This window comes from Rutidosis leptorrhynchoides, chromosome 3, assembly GCF_046630445.1.
Source record: "Rutidosis leptorrhynchoides isolate AG116_Rl617_1_P2 chromosome 3, CSIRO_AGI_Rlap_v1, whole genome shotgun sequence".
Classification (NCBI taxonomy): domain Eukaryota; kingdom Viridiplantae; phylum Streptophyta; class Magnoliopsida; order Asterales; family Asteraceae; genus Rutidosis; species Rutidosis leptorrhynchoides.
Genome location: NC_092335.1, coordinates 686142152 through 686156074, shown reverse-complemented (window position 1 = coordinate 686156074; position 13923 = coordinate 686142152). Strand labels below are relative to the sequence as shown.

General features: G+C 34.8%; 1 protein-coding gene across 1 annotated transcript; it reads right to left on the bottom strand.

Moving 5' to 3' along the window:
- Positions 1 to 5988: 5988 nt before the first annotated feature.
- LOC139902701 (uncharacterized) lies at positions 5989 to 7021 on the bottom strand. Its single transcript, XM_071885305.1, has 2 exons — positions 6304 to 7021; positions 5989 to 6188 (listed from the first exon to the last, which is right to left on the bottom strand). Exons 1-2 carry the CDS (start codon positions 7019 to 7021, stop codon positions 5989 to 5991), a joined length of 918 nt encoding a protein of 305 aa, XP_071741406.1.
- Positions 7022 to 13923: the final 6902 nt, after the last annotated feature.

The window sequence follows — 13923 nt, the reverse complement described above, 5'->3', positions numbered from 1 at the left end:
ATAAATGTACATGGAGTCATTAGTTTTTTTCAAGTTAAGAGTATACTGAAGCTTATGCTGATGTACCTGCTATTAGTACATTTATGTTATTCACCCCTTAATGTTTTTTTTGTTGCTCTGGTCATAAAAAATTACTAATTTATTTCTGATATTTGACAGTGGTTAACTCTGATTGATCTTCCTGGGCTGACAAAAGTTGCTGTTGGTGAGTTAACATCATGCATTTTTTGATTTAGGCAAGTTGGATCTGATTAATTCATATAGTATCATATGTGATCTTTGTAGAGGGTCAGTCTGATATAGCATTATGCAAGACATTGAAAACTTGGTGCGCTCCTATATTGAGAAGGTATGTTGTTTTCAAATAGGCCTACCTGTTTGCGAATTTAGTTACAATCATTGTTATCAGGGTTATTATTTAACATATTTATTAGTTTGTGAGAGTAAGTTTTTAGGTGTCTGTTATTTATATGCAAATACTATACATTCAGGCACATTTTGGCAATGCAATGGAAAAGCTATATGATCGGGCTCCGAATATGATGACAGCTCACTGCAGAAGCAATATAACAAGGTGATTACAGTGTTTGTTTTCATTTATGCAATTTTTGACTTTCTTTGACTTAAATACTTGATTACTAATTGTGTAAATTTATCATGCGTATAACTGTAGGACATGACTTTAAAAGAAGCTGAAACAATTACTCTTTCAATCCATAAGAATTAATATCAACTTTTATGTGGCTTTAAAATTTTCTTCATATTTTAGTGAAGTTGTGGTCTATTTGATAAATGTAATGTAGGTTACATAGTGGTGCTCATTGGATTATAATTGCAATATTTTTTCATCCATATGCCGGCCTGTAATTCTCTGCCATGGATATCCGTACGGCATCGCTTCACAGAAAACGATCTCTCTATCACTCCATGGTAACTTTGACTATCTCGGTTATAATGTTTCAGTGCTGAATAAATAGTAATGATTATGAAAACTACTTTTTACACCCGTCGTGCAACGTACGGGCTCTTAATCCTAATAGCATAGACATACCATTTGGAGAAGGTTGTAGTGTTTGGCTGAGATTTCAGGTGTTACCGGTTATAACTCAAGAAAAGAGAGGATATTGTAGCCGCATCACTTAACTCACTGTTTCCAGTTGGTTTGATTAAGAGTTGCCGTGCAACGCACGGGCTCTTAAAGGCTAGTTATGTATTAATACGAAACATATAATATACGTCTTAATATGTCACTTATTTTTGTACTATTAGAAATCAGTCTGCGAAAATCAAATTTTCTCATGTAATAATGTATAAATTTTGAATTTTGATTTGATTAAAGTTTTGCTCTTTGTATTTTGATGAGATGTGTTGGAGAATGAAGTAGAAGATGAAAGGGAAACCAATCGTGAGCTTAATTTGTAGTTGTTACTTATGGTGCAAATGTAGAAGCATGTTGTACAAAATTTTAAGCATATATAAAGTTACTGTTGTTGTGCTTGATGGGATAAATGTTGGAGCGAGAGATAAAAGGCCCTAAATTAAGTAAACAAGCTTACAACATCACGATGGTTAATATGAAGCAAGTCTAACACAATGATCACAAAGTGAAAGTGACATCGCCATAAACGATTGATAATCTCTGTATACAAGAGCTGATCGTTCTAAGAAACCGATTGGTGAAAGTGGAATGTAATTTGCTGAATATGATTTTTGTAGTTTAACTAGAAAAAAAATCGACCGCGCGTTGCTGCGGTTGTATTCGATGCGCATTCGAATTTGGATATACGTTGTTTGGTACCTAATATATCTAGTAGGTTGAGTTGTTTGTTGGACGTGTATGTATATGTATGTAATATAGGCCGAAATATTTAGTGTTTTTTAATGATGTCCGTTTCGCGTATAGTTAGTCGCGTTGTGTTCGTAAAATTATTTCGAGTTAAATGGTGGTCTCGGGAAAATTTAACTCGCACCGAGCGAGAATATAGGACCCGTTAACCAATTTTTTTTAACGATGTCCGTTTCGCGTATAGTTAGTCCCGTTGGGTTCGTCTGATTTTTTCGAGTTGAACGGTGGTCTCGAAAAAATTTAATTCACACCGAGCGAGAAGATAGAGCCCGTTAAAAATTCGGGTGAAATTAGTTTCTTTTATTTTAATAAGATTATTATATATTTACCCTTTCTACACCTGAAAAAAATGTAAACTTGAGAGGCTGTTTTGTAATTTGAGTCGAATTTGAGGGATCGTTTATAGTGTGAATGCAAACTTAAAATGACAATCCGGTAGAACTGAAACTACGATTTTTTGGGGGACTTTAATTATATAGGTATAATATAATATAATTAGTTGAAGATTACGTGGATAATCCATGTGCATAGTTTTAACGGACTCAGTTAACCTTTGTCAGGTTGAAGGATGAAATTGAGACTTTAAAATACTTTCAAGGATGAAAAATGCAGAAAATAAAATACGGGATAAAACGGACAAAAAGTGAATTTTTTTTTCTAGGGCTTTTCAACAAAGAAATTTTGTCTTTTTTTTTTTATTACGAATAATTGCAATCAGTATCTCTCTATCAATCTACTATTAAGAAAATTCGTTAAGGGTGTGTTTGGCGTGTAGCTTATTGGAGCTTATAGAAGCTTATGGGAGCTTGAGCTTATGATTTTAATAAGCTCTAAGTAATAAGCTTCGTTTGGTAGTAAAAAAAAGTAGAGCTTATGAAAATCATAAGCTCTGAAAAAAGAAGCTACTTGTAGTAGCTTATGAAAAAAAGTAGAGCTTATGAACTGAAAAATAAGCTCCAGCTAGTTTACCAAACATTTATAAAAAATAATAAGCTCCAGCTACCAGCTTCAAAAACAAGCTCCAGCTCCAGTTCCTGCTCATAAGCTCCAGCTCCAGCTCCAGCTCCAGCTCCTTTCGTCCGAACACACCCTAAATCTATGGCAAATTTGTCTTTTTACGCGAAAACCTTTCCATACCCATCATAGTTATTTGTTGAAAAGCCCTATAACCCTAGAACAGCCGCCATCTTCCAGAATCTTCTTCTGTATCTATTTTAATTACTTCTACAGCCAGGTACAACATCCCTGTTATATCATTTTCTTATTCTTGATTAATACTGACCTAATATGTCTATTTTTTTCTTTCTTTAATGTTTCTAACTCTTATTTCATATACTTGACCCCAGGTATTTGTCAATTTTACTGATCTACTCAACCTCCATTTTTTTTGTTTAATTTGCAGGGTTGCAAAAAATAGTACCCACCAGGTGTTTGATTTATTTCCTCAGTCACGTTCTTATCTATCCGCTTCTGTATAATTATATACATGATAAGTTAAGTTCATTTTTATGTAAAACAGATTAGGAGTAGGTTTAATTGTACTCGAGACTATGGCCGCTAAAGATATCAGATTTGGAGTGTATGCTAGGGCTTAAATGCTTAGAGGAGTTGAAGAACTTGCAGATGCTGTTAAAGTAATTATGGGTCCAAAGGTACCTGATTTTTTGATGCCGGCGGTGGTGGTATGCATCGGATCTAAGCCGGTGCGTTGGTGATTTAGGAGACGGAGAGGGAAAAGAGCTCTTCATCTATTTCATGAGCCAAAACAAAGGTAAATTAAATAACTACAGGACAGTTTCATTCCCACCTCTTTTTTATTTCTATTTTTATTTTATTTTATTAAATTATGGTGGGGTTATATATCTGATTATTATTATTATTATTACTGTATTATTATGTTGCTGATACATGTTATTAAGCTTGTCTATGAATTTATTATACATGTTATTACCGTACAAAATTGTTTCCAGCTTTCTATTTTGATTATGTTAGCTTTGTTTGAGAAGTATCAGAACTTGTTTTAAAGAAAATAAAGTGTGCATTAAACCCCAAGCCAGATTGTGAAAACTAATTATATATAGCTTTAATAAAGGCTAAATGAAAAAAAGTCAAGTTTAGTATTAATATATACCTGATGATATTTTGATCTTGATTAAAAGGAAGAATATACATGACTTAGATGAATAAAGTAATTGAAAGTCATGAAACTGACTTGTAGAGATTTCAGTTTGACTTTGTAAGTCAAACTGCTCCAGTTTGAGTGTTGATTAGCTTTAGAGTTAATTATAATGTGTTAAAAGTGTCGATTGTATTGATTGATAGGTACGTGGAACACGAGAAGATATGTCTTGCTTTATAAAAGGTTAAGGTGAATTTTATGGGGTGATATGGTTATATGATTTCGGATTGCATATGTGCAAGAGATTTCATATAATCATGTGTAGTTATATTATATGATGTTATTACTCTCCATATTAATTGTTTTGCTTGTTTTATCATTGTGCAATATAAGTACCCAAGTTGCTATATGCCTATATGCTTGTTGTTATTTGATAAAATGACGTGCTATCACGAGGCTAGTTACTTTTTATGATGAAATGATGTTGTAGCGCGAGGCTAGTTACTTTTTATGATGAAATGATGTTGTAGCGCGAGGCTAGTCACTTGTTTTGATGAAATGTTTGTGATACTCCGGTCTATCACTTGATATTGATGTTACTAGCCGAGGCTAGTTATCTAATGGTTGTATATGCTGAGGCCAAACCATTATGATTGATGATAGGATTGTTTTAGCCGAGGCTAAACAATCATTATTAGAGAGTGATCAATTACATTAGCTATGAGTATGACATGGTTATAGCGCGTGGCTAAACAAATATGTTGATGAATTACATTAGCTATGAGTATGACATGTTTACGGGTACTTTGATGTTAATTGAAAATGATATTGGAATGTCGCTTGTTTAACTTTCCATATTACTCACTAAGCTTTATGCTTACCCGTGGAATGTTTTTTGATATTTTATAGGTACAAGCTTATTGAATGTTAAAGTTGAACTAGAAAAGGAAAAGGAAATCGGCTAAATGTGAAATGTACTTGCCATGTAGGTACGCAAGTGTTTCTTTTAAATTACCGAATTGATTCTTGATTTGTGTAGGTCGCCCATGTTTTGGTCAAATGTGTAAAGTCAATGGAACTGATTATTTAGTCAAGTGAAACGAGGTTATATGGGTTATTGACCCGTTTGATGGATTAGGCATATGCAAAAGTGTTGAAAATGGTGTAAAATGAAATTTGGGTAATTCGACCCGTTTGGTTATAAATAATATGAATACGCGTCAAAATAATGATTTGAAAATACAAATATATACAAACATGTTTAGAGTTGTTCTTGAGAAAGGAAATAGTAGCCGTGAATGTTACATAGTTAAAAGGGTTTTGTGCGTGCGTTTTGGCCCTTTGACTCCCTTTGGTCATATAGTGTCAAATTGAGTATTTGATGATTTATACATGCTCACTATGTCAAGTTAAGCGAAATTGAAAGTTTTGGTGATTTGAAAATGGTTTTGGGCATATTTTGGTTGAAGTGTAAATTTATTGTTTATTTGGGTCATAACTAGGCATGGCAATGGATTAGATATGGATCGGGTGACGCCATATCCACATTCATATCCATTTAGTTTTTGTTCATCCATATTCATATCCATTTACATTTACATTCAGTTCATCCATCCATATCCATATCCAGTGGAATAAGCGGGTTAATGGATATCCATTGAATATTTAAGAAATGTTATAGTATTTTATGATTCCTCGTAATGAATCATTAGAGCACATGGAGTCGTTCGGTGTTAAATCTCAGTGTTAAATTTAACACTGGATTTAACACCGAGGGCAAAACAGGGGAAATGGTTCAGTGTTAAATCTCAGTGTTAAATAATTATTTAATTATTTTTTTAATACTTTTAATAATATTATTTAGTTTAATTATATATTAAAAATATAAAAACAAATGCAATACTAAATTTCATTAATTAAAAAATTACATTAATTAAAAAATTACATTAATTAAAAAAAAACAATACTTAATAAATAAAAAACACTTATTAAAAAAAAAATTACTTAATAAAAAACACAATACTTAATCCGACTCCGACTCCGTAGTCTCACGATTAGCCCATACATGTTCAACCAAATCCGATCGTAGGCCCTCATGCACTTCCCTATCTCGAAATTCTTTCGTCCTCCTCCTGTAAGTTTCGCACCTCTCGATCCAAGTTGTTTGCATATTATGAACGGGTTCGTAAACCCAATCATTTTCGGTTAGAGCAAAACCATTATCTTCAACAATTATGTTATGTAAAGATAATGCACGTATACATCATTTGTTTCATTACATTGATGCTATATGCCCTTGCTGGTTGTTGTAGCATATGCCAACGCCCCTGTAAAATACCAAAAGTCCTCTCAACATCCTTGTGTGCCGCTGCATGTTTCTTCGAAAAGTACTTGCGTTTTTCATCATTTGCACTTGAAAATGCCTTAACAAATGATGCCCACCCGGGGTATATACCGTTCGCTAGATAATATCCTCTTTTGTACTCAACCCCATTTACAGTAAAAGGAATATCTTCTATTTCTTCATTAAGCATTGAGTTGAAGAGATTACTAGCGTTCAAGACGTTTAAGTCGTTGTTTGAACCCGCAACTCCAAAGAAAGCATGCCAAATCCAGTTATCATATGAGGCTACAGCTTCTAGCATAATAGTTGGAACTTTGTGATCGCCTCGAGTAAATTGACCTTTCCATGCAACGGGACATCTTCCCCATGCCCAATGCATACAATCTATGCTTCCCAGTAAACCGTGAACATCTTCGTGAGCTTCATACAATCGTTTGATATTTTCCGTGGTAGGCTCTCGCATATATTCATCTTTATATAAATCAATAATACACTTACAAAAGTGCATTAGCGATTCACGAGATGTTCGTGCCGACATTTGCAAGTACTCGTTAAAAAGATCGGGTGTATCACCATAAGCTAATTGTCGTAGAGCGGCAGTTATTTTTAAGTATGTACTAATACTCAACTTGCCGCGCGCATCAACTCGTAAATGAAAATACTTGAAGTATTCCGGTAGCGGATCTTTGTGGTAGTTGAGAATATCTTTCATAATTCGGAGAAATACGCGACGCCGCATCCGAAACCTCTTTCTAAAATTATCGTCGGAGTATTTGCAACCTTCAACAAAATAGTCGGTCATAAGACGTACATGTGCGGCTTCATGTTCACGTTATATATAACGACGTGTGTGTGAACTTTCCGCTTCATTTTCACTTTCTAACGCCTCGCTATTGATTAAATCGAGCACTTGCATCAAAAACTCTTCGCTAGACGATGATGTTGAAGACATTTTTTGAAAAAAAAAATATGTTTATTTGTTGTGAAATTGAGAGAAAAAGATGTGAAAAAGGATGATAAAATGAAGAGTATTTATAGAGTATTTGAAAAAAAAAAAAAATAGTTTTTGACCGTTTTCCAACGGCCAAAAATCACAAACGGATCAAAATAGCACCGTTACCCAGCTAACGCTGGCCAACGTTAAACACCTTTAACGGTGGTTTAACGCCGGCGGGGAGTGGGTGGCACCACCGTCCCCACCGTTAAATTGGGTTAACGGCGAAAATTTTACTCGACTCCTGGTGCTCTTATATGGTTGCAAACAAAATGTGTATGTAATGATAAATACATTTGTAATAGTTATTGTATATGCATATATCTATATTTTTGTATTTGTATATGCATTTCGGGTGTAAATGAATATATCCATGGATGAAATATTTCATCCAAATCCATACCCATTTAGTTTTATCCATATCCGTATCCATATCCATTTAAGATCATCCATATCCGCTTTAAACGGATCGGATCGGGTGAATATCCATCAGATCGGATGATCATTGCCATCCCTAGTACTCATAACGGTCTTTTGTGACCCATACTTGTGATTTTGGAAATCCGAAGTTACCAACAACTTTAAAATGTTATTCTTGACTAGTCTTATTAATTTAGGTAGCCCAAGTCAGATGTATTAGATTTTGATTTTTCAATAGAAAATAGCCTACTTCGCGGACTCGTAAGTTGAAAGAGGATGAGTTTAAATATAATCTACTTATTGAGTTGAAAAGTAGTACCGACAAGCTTCAAAATAATATTAGATATGTCTGGGTTTGTCGAGTCTAAACTGGTATAAAACGAGTATGAAAATGGGACGTCGTTGCTGATTTTGTGCTGTTAATAGCAGTTGTCAGCATAGTAGTTGCAATATTTTGTTTTGGGAGACGGTTTTCGCAAAGTCATAACTTTTGAATCCTAACTCCCTTTTTGACGAATAAACTATATATAGAAAGATGAAATAGTCTACCTTTCATTGGTATTGGCCTAAGGGATTATATTTGATTGTGTGGGACTCGAAAATATCTCAGGATCAGCTTCAAGTTTCAAAAAAAGAAAAAGAAAAAAAATGCGTCAAAAATATGGGCATTTCATTTAATCTCTACCTGATTAATACCTTAAGATTTGCATAGGCTAGCAAAATGGTCTAGCAATTCGATATTGGTTACTTCTCAGATGATAACTTTACTAAAGATCTCCTTAGTGCTATGTTCTTCCTGAAGTGTTTTGTGTTGCTGTTGTTCTCAAGTTTTGATTGATAGCCACTTCTATTGCGGACCACATCAGAAAATCTTCTATCATCTCGAAAGCAATTGTTCTTTATAGGAGATTTGAATCTCTCCTCGAACATGTTTGTTGTTCAAATGATCCTTTATGTCTCGGAATTGCACAATTTTCCCCATCTTGTTCCTTCATACGCCTTGAAAGCTCGAAGCCAACACCCATCAACTTGAATTGAGTTTAGTTTCTCGAGAAATGCTTCAATTTGACTCAACTCCTTCATATCGAAGCAACCCGAGTTTCCTTCCATTTTGTAATCTCTTTCGTGGAATAAAAACATCACGAACAGGTCCTATACTTTGTGAATAAAAGCCACAAGTCTCTTACTACCCACGATCCTGGTTGGTTGAAAAAGATGAACGAAGTAATCCCGTTGTCGTTGTCTCTTGTTGAATGAGTCTTTTTGTAGGTTCCATTGTACCTCTTCTGCTGATCGAAGGAAGCTCCTCCAGCGCCGTTGCAAACTCTTCCTCTCTAGACCTATTCTCTCTCCCATCTCTCCTTATAATCAATAATTATGAGTGCATGAATGGCATGTGATACCTATAAAGCCATAATATAAATTCAATTGAATTTATATGATGCATGTAAGAATTTCTTACTCTTTGTATATGTACACTCTGTACATGTATGAAGATATGGGATTTTTGGCATAACTACAGTCCTAGATTAGAAGTAAGGTCGATATTGGTATTACGGGAAGGGTGTAAATAGAGTTTCACGACTACCCGAAAGGAATGAACTGATTTGCTAAATGCCTAACTTTTGCTCTCGAAGTTTTTAAGTTATGTAAACTTCTTTCCTTTTGGTTGTTTTATTGAATTGGTATAACATGTGTTTGCTTGATATTAAATGACTATCATTTTTTTTTTTTTTTTTTTTTTTGTGCTTTTGATATTTGGATAGCCTTATATCTCTAGTGTTTTGTTAGGATTACGAGATAATCATGTATGAAAATGAACTTGAACTCTAACAAACCCCGGTTCATCTGAATTCTGTAGACATGATTAATCTAAACATTATAACACGTTTTATGTTTTATCATGGCAAACTCTACATTAGTGCAGACCGCAACAATCTACAACATTACATGTGCACTGGTAGTTAGTCTGTGGCAATAGAATATCAACAATTGTAATGTCGGCATAGATATTTGACATTTTTACGTTTAGTTTTACCATCCATTGTTAGTGTATGGCTGTATAAAACTTTTTTTTCTTCTTCAGGGAAGTGTTAGCATGATTGTCTTATGTTCCGTTGTCACTAAGCATACTTTTAAGTTCTATGTGTAATTAGCTCCATTTGATTGATGAATTGAATTAAATTTGTAGATATGAAAGACGATCCTTACAAGCTGAAGAGACCTCCTAGTGCTTTCGTGTATGCATGATAACAAAAGTTATTATTATTATTATTATTATTATTATTATTACTTTTGGTATTTTATAGATTGATTGTGTAGTTTATTAATTATTGTTACTAATGATTAGTCTACTTTTACATAAAGGAGTTCAGGACATGTAAAAAAAAAAAAATCGAAATGTTTCAATTGTCTTGGACCAAACTTTTTGGACCAATCTCTTGTTGTTGTTTTCTTGGGTATGGGAGCGGTGGTTGATATGGTTTCACTACGGGTTTTTTCCGTTCTTCCTTTTCAACCACTTTTTCCGGCTCCTTAACCGGTTCATCGTTTTGGTTCAATGGAACACTGAAATCAGAATTTTCGGGCATTTTTGGAGCATCGTATGCTAGACCACTCCTTGTGGTGATAACATTTGCGTGCTCATTTCGTGGGTTTTTACTGGTATCGCCCGGTAAACTACCTGGTTTCCTCTCGCTCAGTAAATTGGCTAAACCACTCATTTGTTTTTCTAAATTTTGAATTGATGCTTGTTGGTTTCTAAATTGATGTTCGTTTTTCTCGTTGGTTTGGTTTATATTTGTGACAAGCTGAGTTTGTGATGTAATTAACTTTTCCAACATACTCTCTAAATTTGACTTTTTCTCTTCCTGTTGGGGTTTTTGGTAAAAACCCGGAGTTTGTTGTTGAAACCCACTACCTGACCCTTGTTGAAAATTGAAAGTTTGACCTTGAGGGTTGTAGGGGTTGTTAAAGTTCCGGTTAAATTGGGCTCTTCCCTGAAACTGGTTATTATTTCTTTGGCTTATGAAAGCCACTTCTTCTTTTTGAGCCATGGTTAACCCGGCATCACAATCTTTTCCTAAGTGGAGACCTCCACAGTATTCACAACCTACTTTCATACTATGAATTTCCTTGGTGATTTTGTCCATGTTTCGGACAACACCATCTATTTTCACACCTAGGGAGCTTAAGTCATCATAAGCACCGGCGCTTTGGACTTGAGCATTTCGAGTAATTGGGCGTTCTTGATGCCACTCGTGAGAATAATCGGCTAGTTTCTCGATTATCTCATAAGCCTCTTGCTCGGTTTTGTCCATAAGAGAACCACCGGCCGCTTGGTCAATTGAAATTCGGGTTGCTACATCACAACCTTTGTAAAAGATTTGGACCTTTTGAAAGGTATCCAAACCATGGTTTGGACAACCTCTTAGCATTTTGGAAAATCGATTCCATGCTTCGTACAGGGTTTCCATCGGCTTTTGACAGAATTGGGTAATTTCGTGTTGGAGTCTCGCGGACTTGGATGCTGGAAAATATTTCTTAAGAAATTTTTCCAACATACCATCACACGTTTCTATCGTAGCCTCGGCCAATGAATCTAACCAACTTCGTGCTTCCCCTTGAAGTGTCCAAGGGAAAAGTCTTAATAATATGGCCTGGTCAGTTTCTGGTTTAAGTTTAAATAGAAGACATATCTCTTGAAAGAGACGAATATGTTCGTTTGCATCTTCATTCGGACCACCACCAAATTGACACCTGTTATTAATCATTTGAAGAATAGGTCCTTTTATTTCAAAAGTTACCTCACCAGTAGGTGGAGTAATAGCACTACCTTGTCCGGTCCGGGTTGCTTTCATCTTTGCTGCCATTGATTGTCGTGGTACCAACGGTCTTTCTCCTTCCATTTCAAAATTTGGGGGTTGAACGGGTTTACCAAAGTCTGAATATCGAGGCTTGGTTGTACTTGATTCTGAATCAAAGGTTTCTTGCTTTGATGAAGATTCAAAAATTTCAAGTACTTCTTTTGAAATCCTACCAAGCTTTCTATCAGGTTCTGTAAACGGTGTAAGTAATGGAGATTCTGAACTTCGGGTATGTGGCATATGCGACCTATAAACTGTCAATCACACAACTAACAAAAATTATTAAACATACCGATTCTATAAGTTTAAAAATCAAAGATTATTAAAAATTTAAAATAATTAAGAAACTACTTAATCACAAATCAGTTAATAATTCTATTTTGACACAAAACTGTCCCCGGCAGCGGCGCCAAAAACTTGATGTGCGAAAAGTGGTATATGAATTATCGTATGGAAAATACCGGTTTTAGAGATTGCTACACACTAACGGGCAGTGTACCCGATCGTGTAGTAGTATAGTAACTGGTTTAGTTCCGTGTATCGTTCCAAGGACAGTTATATCAGTCAAACTAGAATTAGAAACTATATTATGATTAACTAAGTGAATGAAAGTTAAAAGTACAAGTTTTATGTTTTGGTGGCTATTTAACGATTTAGCCAAATCAAAGAAGGTTAAATGTAAAAACAATATTTTTGTCTTTTAAGTTTATGAAATGAGAATAAATGCAAATAAAGCAAGTAAGATAGTTTTGAATTAAATCAAAGAGATGAAATGTTTATCTAGATATTTTACCCTCGGTATTGGATGTATTTTTAGATATTAAGTCCTGATTGAATAATTATGTGTGTAGTTATCTAATAGGTTCACTAAGAGTTCTCTCGGATAAACACGCAAATACAATAACAAGATCAAGGGTTCCCTTTTCACTATGGTTCTTGTATTTGTAATCAAATAACTATAAGCATGCTAATCACCTAAATCGACTCGCCAAGAGTTCTCTTTAGCAAGTACTCAAACTAGAATTACTAAGCGAGGGTTCCCTATTACTTAGACCTTTTCGTTTGTGACTAGTTGATCAACAAGATCAAAGACTTGAATAACAATTGTCTTTGCGTTCGCTCTACACAATTCATTCCTATTTTGTTTAACCGTTTTAATCTAGTTTACTCCCTTGGTCCGGTTTAGCAAACAATCAATCTAAGACAAGTTGATTGTAAATCAATATGATACATCAACAAGAGTTCTCTTTATCAACAACATATCAATTAACTAGATACAAATGATTTTAACAACAATAAGCATGGTTCTTAATTCAAGCTTCAATCTATCACGCATAATACATTCAATCAATAAGATTACATCCAATACCTTGGTTATTAATCTAGACAAACATTATAGAAACTAGCCAACAATCATGGTAACAGACAACAATACAATCAAATTATTAACTGAAATCATTGCTGAGAACAAGTAAATAACCTACAAGAACAAGAGTTCTTGGATGAAGAAGGTTTTGATGGATGATGCCTTGATGTTGAGCCTCTTCAAAGAGGTTGGAGTTCTCCAATTTGCTCCTGAAAATCGCCTCTAAACTCTCTGGTTCGTATTCTGATGAAACAGTCCCAAAACTGATGTTTTAAAGTGGAGAAATTAGGTAAAAAGCAGAAAAAGTCGGGTACACCTACTTCGGGACGTCGTCCTAAAAGGCAGGACGGCGTCCCGGTATAAAGATCAAGACGGCGTCTCGAATGACCATGACGGCGTCCCACTTCAAAGGGCAGGACGGCGTCTAGCTATGTGGGACGGCGTCCTGCTGTACTATTTTTGACTCTTTCGTTTTCTTTTCAATATTATTTCATTTGGACGAAACCTATCATATCGGAAGCCTTGTTTTATTATTTTAGAGTGGTATTTTGACCCTAACTCGTATCGGGATCAACCAATGTCATAAATCATCGAAATTCTTTGCAAATCATTCTTCCGATACAAATTCGCGCATCTTGGCTTATCACTTGTAGATCACCTTCATTATCTTCGATTATAGAGCGTTTTAAGCGATATTGCGATAGATATATATGATGTAATTGAGCAATATCAGTATCACATTAACGCTAAAGGGCTTACTTTCTAACGTTAAAGTACAATCACGATAAATCTTATCAGCTCTCATCAAGTTACCATTCCCTAGTTCTATGGAATACACGTTATCTAAGGAAGAAACAGGTTTCTTAACATTGTGACAAATATCCCTAGATATAAAACTTCTATCGGCGCCAGTATCAAACAAAACATAAACAGGTTGATCATCAAGTGAAAACGTACCCGTGACTAGC

Bases quoted from the DNA above. Each gene is read 5' to 3' on its own strand.
- LOC139902701 (XM_071885305.1), bottom strand. From the start codon at position 7,021: ATGAAAGATATTCTCAACTACCACAAAGATCCGCTACCGGAATACTTC. The intron at 6,189-6,303 runs GTATTTTACAGG...TAATTGTTGAAG, and splicing joins GGATGTTGAGAGGACTTTTG to ATAATGGTTTTGCTCTAACC.